Source organism: Cydia splendana, chromosome 21 (genome assembly GCF_910591565.1).
Source record: "Cydia splendana chromosome 21, ilCydSple1.2, whole genome shotgun sequence".
NCBI classification, from domain to species: domain Eukaryota; kingdom Metazoa; phylum Arthropoda; class Insecta; order Lepidoptera; family Tortricidae; genus Cydia; species Cydia splendana.
The window spans coordinates 4,145,620-4,153,679 of NC_085980.1; the positions used below are offsets into that span (position 1 = coordinate 4,145,620).

Consider the following 8,060-nt stretch of genomic DNA (forward strand, 5'->3'; position numbering starts at 1 on the left):
TCCCTTCACTGCTGATTGTGTCGCTTAACTTCAACCTTGGGTAAATCAATTTGACCCTCTGAGCAAATATCTACCCTATTAGGTATCTTTACTTAACACCAAACTCACATAATCTGACAAATGGATTTACCCGAGTTTGAAGTTAAGTGACTCAATTGTACTAGAAGTGTTGCCAGCATTTAAGATGGGAGTATGATTATTTTCTTGAAGGTTGTATTGGTCCTGAAATACATCGGGGGAAGTACAACATACAAAGAAAGTTTGAGATGAAAGTTCCTATTGTTAGTTCAATAAAAGTCAAGTTGAGGTTAAGCTTTTTACTAAATGTACAATAAAATTATCTATTGAATTACTACAATACTTACATTACCTTATTGAAAATGCTTGTTCATAAAATGCAAAGGTTTTAAACAATTTACAGAAATTTAAAACATAGTTTTTGTGTTTTTTAGACATCTAAAATTGTGTCGCTTAACTTCAAACTCAGGTAAATCCATTCAACCCTCTCAACAAATCTACCCTATTGTTGTAGTTGCTTGTCCTAGGGCACTCCGGAGGTGCATAGGGCCTCCACAAGTTCCTTCCATGCCTTTCTATCTTGAGCAACCATCTTGTCCTCGTTCCAGCTTAGTCCTACGGCTCGCAGCTCGTTCTCTACGCTCCGCCTCCAGGTGTGTATGGGGCATTTAAGGGTAAATCTACCCTATTAACTTTTCTTTTCTTAATACTAAAATCGCAAAATCCTACGCGGATTTACCCGAGTTTTAAATTAAGCGACTCAACTTATTTATTTATGTATTTTGTCCCTTATTCAAAATATGAATAAGCATTGCCAACATATCTCAATCACTAAACTAATTCGCCGGATTCTTATACTTCCCTCTCATAAATTTAGGCAATGTCACTACACCGGAGCAGGGCACTTGTCCGTAGTTCTCACACATACAAGCGCGCTCACAACCCACACCGAAGTTCGCCGGGTTATCCTTCTTCTCCGCAGCCACTGCCTCCGCTTCCAACACCTCTTTACTCTTCCCCACAGTATTCAATAAGTGCTCTAAAACATCTTCCTTTGACTTATTGTCAATATCTATCAAAACTTGCCTACCATCTTCAAAGTAACACTTAATGAACGGTGAAGGCGTCAGATTCTTCAAGGTCGCGACCTGCACGTTCGGATTCTTGTACTGTATCTGAGGCAAATACCAGAACACGAAATCCTTTGCACCAGCGTTGTTCTGCCCCGCAATGTTGTATGCGACGGAAAATATCTTGATTTTGTCTTTCAACACGAGTTTTCCGGCGTTTAGATAGTTTAATGTGCGACGAATCGGCGCTCTCCCTTTCATGAACGGCATTTTGTTAGTTTATTTTAAGTTTTTGATGCCCAATTATTGTATTTTCTTTGGATTATCTATTCTAACCTCAAAATAGGATAGAATAGAATGAAAATACTGTCAATGTCACGTCACTGTCAAATTGCTCGCCGTTGCGTTTCGTTATCCCAAATAAAATTACACTTAAGGGGTTTACAGATGTAACAATTTGACTTATCGGCGAAATTTGTTGAGGCGCAGTACTTAGACATGGAAACTACAGTGATTATTAGCAGGAATAGAAATAAAATAAATGAAATTATTGTGTTATTGTAAATATGACTGTAATAAAGTTAGACTAAGCTAACTATGCAGCGATTCTCATAGCACAGACTGTGCAAGTCTTATTTTATGGCACGAGCATGGTCTAATAAAACATGGTCTTCCATTCCCAGAGTGACACGGGCCTACGTCACAATAACATTTCCACTTTATTTCAACATAACATGTTACATGGGTACATTATACGTATGGTTAATAAGTTAAAATATTTCTTTATAATTTTATAATTTTCATTTATATGTATTTTAGCTTAAATTTTACAATAACACGTCATTTTTAATTACTCGTTAGCAATATCTTCCGATTCACGAAAGAAATTTCAGACTTTCGGGTAATTCTGTTTATACTACTGGCAACACAGGATAGCGCTGTGCACATTTGACAATTCGGATCTAGATAACTTCATGCCCTGACCGTCATCCTTGTCGAACGCGTGTTAATTGTTATTTCCTTCTCGCTCAGTGTCAGCAGTCGCAGTGTTTTCCAAACTTTTCACGTCGTAAGCTTGGTAATTAATGTGTAACTGTGAATTAGTTTTTTAAACGTTTGTCTTGTATAGATAAATAAAGTTTAATTTAATACATTAGATTTGATTTATTTTACTATGTTTCTACATGAATAACTTAAAATTAATGCCGTTAAAATAATTTTCACCGTTGGTTAAAATTCTCCCACATTTCAAAGTTTGAGAACCTGTAAACAGCATGATGACGTAGGCGCGTGTCAGTTAGGTCATACGCGAATCTCGGAATGGAGTACCAGGCGGAGTATATTATTATACCATGGGCACGAGCAACTTTTGTCTCCGCAACTTTTTTCGTCTCTGTCGATGTCTCCTCGCCGAGATTTGAAAGATGCGCCCACTAGAGCGATAGCAACACAACTTTTTCTTTAAAATTTCCGCATCCATCAACATGGATTTTGAAGAGAAGGTTGTGGAAATTAAATTAAAACCCAAATATATTGTTAAATCAAATCGGCCTCTAATAATAGGTATTGACAACAGAAATTTGCAATGGGAGAAATTTTTCATTAAGTAGGTACCTAGATATTACGCCGAGAATTTTCGTAAAACATGTGCAGTCTACTCTAAAGGTACCTGCCTAACAGAAATGCATCGGTTGGGTTTTAAAAAGCAATTTTCTAGACTGACGCTAAATTTATTATGTTAGATGTTTCTCACCTGCCTGTTTAGAAATTGTTTACTGTATCTGTACCTACATGTTGGAATGGAACTACATTTCATTTTAAAACGTTTCTGAATTTAAACGCAAGGTTATTGTTTCGTGTTGAGTTAAAATATAATTTTCACCACACCAGCTTGTAAACGCACTCTTTACTTTTTAGAAATGAGAAAGTTGCATTTTAACCACAAGAAATTGATGGCCACTTTACCCTCAACCAGGGTACTATATTTACCTCGCAAAGACTAAAATGGTGGAAAATAGCCATGTATTTTTTAACCCTTTTTAGGGTTCCGTACCTCAAAAGGAAAAAACGGAACCCTTATAGGATCACTCGTGCGTCTGTCTGTCTGTCCGTCTGTCACAGCCTATTTTCTCGTAAACTACTGGCCCAATTAAGACGAAACAGGAGCTGAGTTTTAAATATTTTAGGTAAATATACCCGTCTCGCTAACGGAAGCGGCACCTAAAAGTAGTGCGATAAGGACAAGGCGAAAAATCCTGCGTAAAAATCTCAAAAATCGAGGTTTCGTACTCCTCTGTTTCCTCCTCCAAAACTTAACCAATCGTAACCAAATTTGGAAATCTAAATGATTATGAAATTATCTGTGTCGGACAGTTTTGCTTTTTTGGCTAATTGATATCAGTTTTGAATGCCACGCCTCTCATTGCGGCATTGTCAATTAGGCCATTTTGGCCATTTTTGAAGGGCTCTAGCGCCTTAAAAAACAAAAATATCAAAAAAAGCAAAACGGTCCAACACAGATATTGACAATATTAATCTGTGTTGAAAAAATCATTGCTCTAGCTTCAAAAACCACGGAGGAAAACGAGGAGTACGTTTCTATGGAGAAATGACCACTCCCGTTGGCTCTTAAGTTGAAATTTGGTACACATATATTTAATTACACAAACGGGTCTACCGCGATATAATTTCATTGTTATAAACCCCCCGAACATTTTTATAAACTAATTTCGGGTAGTTTAGTGGTGTTTTATTAATATCTCCGTTGACATTTGTTGGGACGTCAGTCTTTCCGTGACCACAGCTGGTGCAACTCAGCTGAAACGTCGGAATTAAAGGTAAAAACAATGAAATTATATCGCGGTAGACCCGTTTGTGTAATTAAATATGTGTACAAAACGCGAGAGTTTAAAGTGTTATATTGGTACACATATGTTAATTAGTGACCCAAAGATGGACATGTTTTTTTATAATTTTAAAATACATAGGTTCGAAGTTATTTAAGAAAATAGCCAAAAAAATTACCATTCCCCCCTTTATCTCCGAAACTACTGGGTCTAAAATTATGAAAAAAATACACAAAATAGTTCTTTACCTGGAGATGACAGGAAAACCTATTAGAAATGTGCAGTTAAGCGTGAGTCGGACTTATGTACGGAACCCTAGAAACGCGAGTCCGACTCGCACTTGGCCGGTTTATTTTATACAGGATAAAAGGTAAAAATGCCCATCGCCTTTTCCGCGGTTGTACCTTTTAAATTGCCTCATACCCTAACCCTCATCATTTTTAATTGCGTTCAAAGGCTCCTTACACATGCGCTTAAAAAACCCTGACGCAAGAGCGTTTGCGCGGCAAAACGTATACAGGGGGGTGGCCAAAAAATAAGTGCCTTCGCGTTGCCAGGGAGGGTTTGGGATTATACTGAGCAACTTTTACTATGGCTAATCCCGAAATCGCGAGAAAAAAATTGGCTGTTTCGTGGCTGTTTCATACATTTTCATCACACTCGCTCAGTAAATGTGGAATTGCACGCAGGTTTAGCGGGAGTTATAGAAAAAGCGTTCTCCCTAGGGAGTTATGAAGTTTCTAGTGCCATAATTATCAGTTTTTTGTCTTTATATTACTTAATTTTTGTAACGCAAGTGTGATGAAAAACATTGTGTGGGCGTAATAATATTGAAAACTCGAGTCTATAAATCGCTCCGGCAAGCCGTCGCGATTTAACTTACTCTCGTTTGCAATATTCAACTTACGCCCCATGTTGCACAATGTACTATTTGGCTGGTCCATTTTATATGGGAGGGTAATTTTTTTTGGTCTCATAGTAAAAGTTGCTCAGTATAATCCCAAAACCTCCCTGGCAACGGGAATGCACTTATTTTTTGGCCACCCCCCTGTATACGTTTTGCCGCGCAAACGCCTACTTATGTTTGGCCACCTTGTAGAGATACCCCACACAACACAAGCCTCTCCTGAGCGTCGGTATCTACTCAACGTGCAGCGCAAAAATTAGCTTTAGATTCTTTTAATTTTGCGATGTCTACAGGAAAGACGCGAACGAGTTAAGGATGACTTATGTTAGACCGGGCCGTGTCCGGGCCGGAGCTTCCGGCGCTTACTTTTCTATGACATGACAGGCGATCACGTGGCGATTTATAGAAAACGATGCGCCGGCAGCTCCGGCCCGGACACGGCACGGTCTAACGTGAGTCATCCTGCATACAATAAAATGTGTATAATTCATGTTTGTGTATAATCCACCACAGAACCCTAATAAACAATTTTTATCCATAAAATCGCTCTCAGAATCATAAATTTTTGACAAAAAGCTCACAAGGGTGAATTTCAACAGGTCCAAAATTTACCTAATTTTGGTGGGATTTTTTATTTTTGAAGTTTATGTCTAAATTATGTATCGATAATACGTAACTAGTCACAATCGATATTGGGTAGTAATGGCCTTTCATTATACATAGTAGTTTTCGAGATATTATGATTTTAATAATTTGGTTGCCACCAAAATTAGATTTACTGGCCACCATCCCTATTATAGTCTGTATCTTTAGGTATTTCAATAAAAGTAAACGAAATCTACCCTCAAATGGCTCCTTAAGCCAGTTGAGGGTAGATGAAAACATTACACGATCAAATAATGTAGGTTAAAGTCAGAGCTGGGCACCGTTAATCAAAAAGTTAACTTCGTTAATCGTTAATCCGTTAAATATAAAGTTAACTTCGTTAAACGTTAAAACGTTACTTTTCAAAAGTTTTAACGGAAGTTAAAGTTAATCGTTAATCGTTAACTCGAAATCGTAAATATACGCAATAAGAAATAAAACTAGGAGAAATGATCATAAATTTTGATTTTTATTAAAGACTAATCTACTAATTAACATGGTAATCATTACTAATTAATAATAGCATAGCCAATAAAAATATCATTCGCTAGCATGTGCCATAAGGTGCATGTTCCCCTCCTCATGAACATGAAAAAAAAAAAAAAAAAAAAAAAAATTAAAATTGTCGTCTGATAGCGACGCCCGTTTTGGAGAAAAAATATCTTTTCCCGCCGAAAACAGGCGTTCCACAGCAGCACTCGAAGGTATACTAGTGTTATATTTAGGGCAGCGCGCGGCCTTGGTGTGAGTAGGTACTTAGGTATTAACGATTAACGGACATAAGAAAAGTTAACGGAAGTTAACAAGTCCGTTACAGGTTTTTAAAGTTAACTTTAAAGTTAATCCGTTACTCGAAAACTTAACTTCGTTAATTAACGATTAACGGATTAACGAGTTAATGCCCAGCTATGGTTAAAGTCAGTGCAATTACAAAATGTGAAATTTTGTTTTATTGTAAAGTATTTATTTTTTACTGGTAATCAATGCACTTAGTCATTAGTGCTGTGAATACAAAATATAAATTTATGTCAGCAAATACAAAATTACTTAGTTATGGCTCATAAGTATCAATTTTGGTGGCATTAAGCAATTTTGGTGGTTTTCAAATTTCCACCAAAACCACCAAAATTGATACACCAAAATTAGAACCATTGCATAAAAGTATATTTAAAAGTAAACCGTATCACTCACTTCAGTTTCAAGTTTATATTTTAAAAAAGAAACTATAAACATGCTTTAAATACAGTTTACACAAAAACAACTACTTTTCGGTCATTGGTTAGATACACCACCAAAATTGCATTAAAAAGTATTTTAATACACCAAAATTAGATACTTACGCGTTTGCTGGACAGATCTAGCGTCATACGACACGTGCATCATCGTTCAGTGCCAGAGCAGACGTGAATTAATTAACAGGTTACTCCACGTTTGTAAGCCTTGTTGCGTTTCGTTCGCCCATAAAATTCATTTTCAATATTTACCACCAAAATTTACTATTTTACCAGGACAACTAGTAATGCTTAATTTAGAGTATCAATTCATGTACTAATCTTCACTTTAATTTTTTTATAATATACGTAGACTAATAACGAGTAAAAGTTTGTGAAGTTTTAGTTAAATCAATGGATGTTATGGTTCTACTATAGAAATCATTCAAGAAAAACGGATTCGGGACACTACACCAAAATTATAATTGCGGCGAAAAAAAATTTTTTAATAAATAACAATAACTTTTATAACATTTTGCGATTTGGCTTAAGATATTAATTTGTGTAAGGTTTCTAGAAAAAAAATACCATTGTGAAACAATTAGTCCACACTGTCATTATCAGCTCCGCCGCAAAAAAAATTCGTTGAGATAATCACCCACAAAACACAAAGCGAGCGAATAGAAAAGCATCTGATTTCATTTGAAACTACGCACTTGCATTTTTGTGGTTCGCTCAAAGGACTTTATGGATTGCATGAACGCTTTTGCACGTACATCATGTTCGATTCGGATTAAATTGTATTTTCAAATGCGTTTGGAATATAAAATCGACTAACTTTCATAGACTCCTTATAGCTAGTACTTCGCTCACAATAAAATTTACACTTACTTGAGCTTACACCATATACCGGACGTGGCCTGTTGTAGGTAACACGAGCAAATTATTTAAACATAGATTATACTCTTCAAACTATGACACTTTTATTTAGTAACTTTAAAAAATTATGAAGTCCATGGCTCCTCTACACTATGGCCCAGCGCTGGACCAGCGAGACGGCCATGCGATGGTTGAGAGCACGCACTATGGAATGGGCCACGTATATATGCGTACGTACATCGCTGGCCAATTTACCTTTGATGTGCGGACGAAAAACCGACAACACCGTCGCCATCCCGCCGCGCCATAAGCCATCCGACACCACTACCCTCTCTACACGCTGGCCTATCTTAGTGGGCCAGTATGATAGTCCATCGTGTAGAGGAGCCATCAGCTTTTGGATGAAATGCTTCCAAATGTCCGGCTGTTCTCCTTTACAGGTCACATTTCTCAACTGATTCTCATAAAAGTTTGTGAGCAAGTT

At 36.9% G+C, this 8,060-nt stretch overlaps 1 protein-coding gene across 1 annotated transcript; it reads right to left on the reverse strand.

Annotated features, from left to right (window-relative positions):
• Positions 1 to 302: 302 nt before the first annotated feature.
• On the reverse strand, positions 303 to 1,418 carry LOC134801083 (small ribosomal subunit protein mS25). The gene has a single exon (XM_063773604.1). The coding sequence runs from the start codon at positions 1,356 to 1,358 to the stop codon at positions 855 to 857; it is 504 nt and encodes a 167-aa protein (XP_063629674.1). The 5' UTR covers positions 1,359 to 1,418; the 3' UTR covers positions 303 to 854.
• Positions 1,419 to 8,060: the final 6,642 nt, after the last annotated feature.

What these genes read in the sequence shown, in the direction of transcription:
- LOC134801083 (XM_063773604.1), bottom strand. Translation starts at nt 1,358, where the DNA reads ATGCCGTTCATGAAAGGGAGAGCGCCGATTCGTCGCACATTAAACTAT.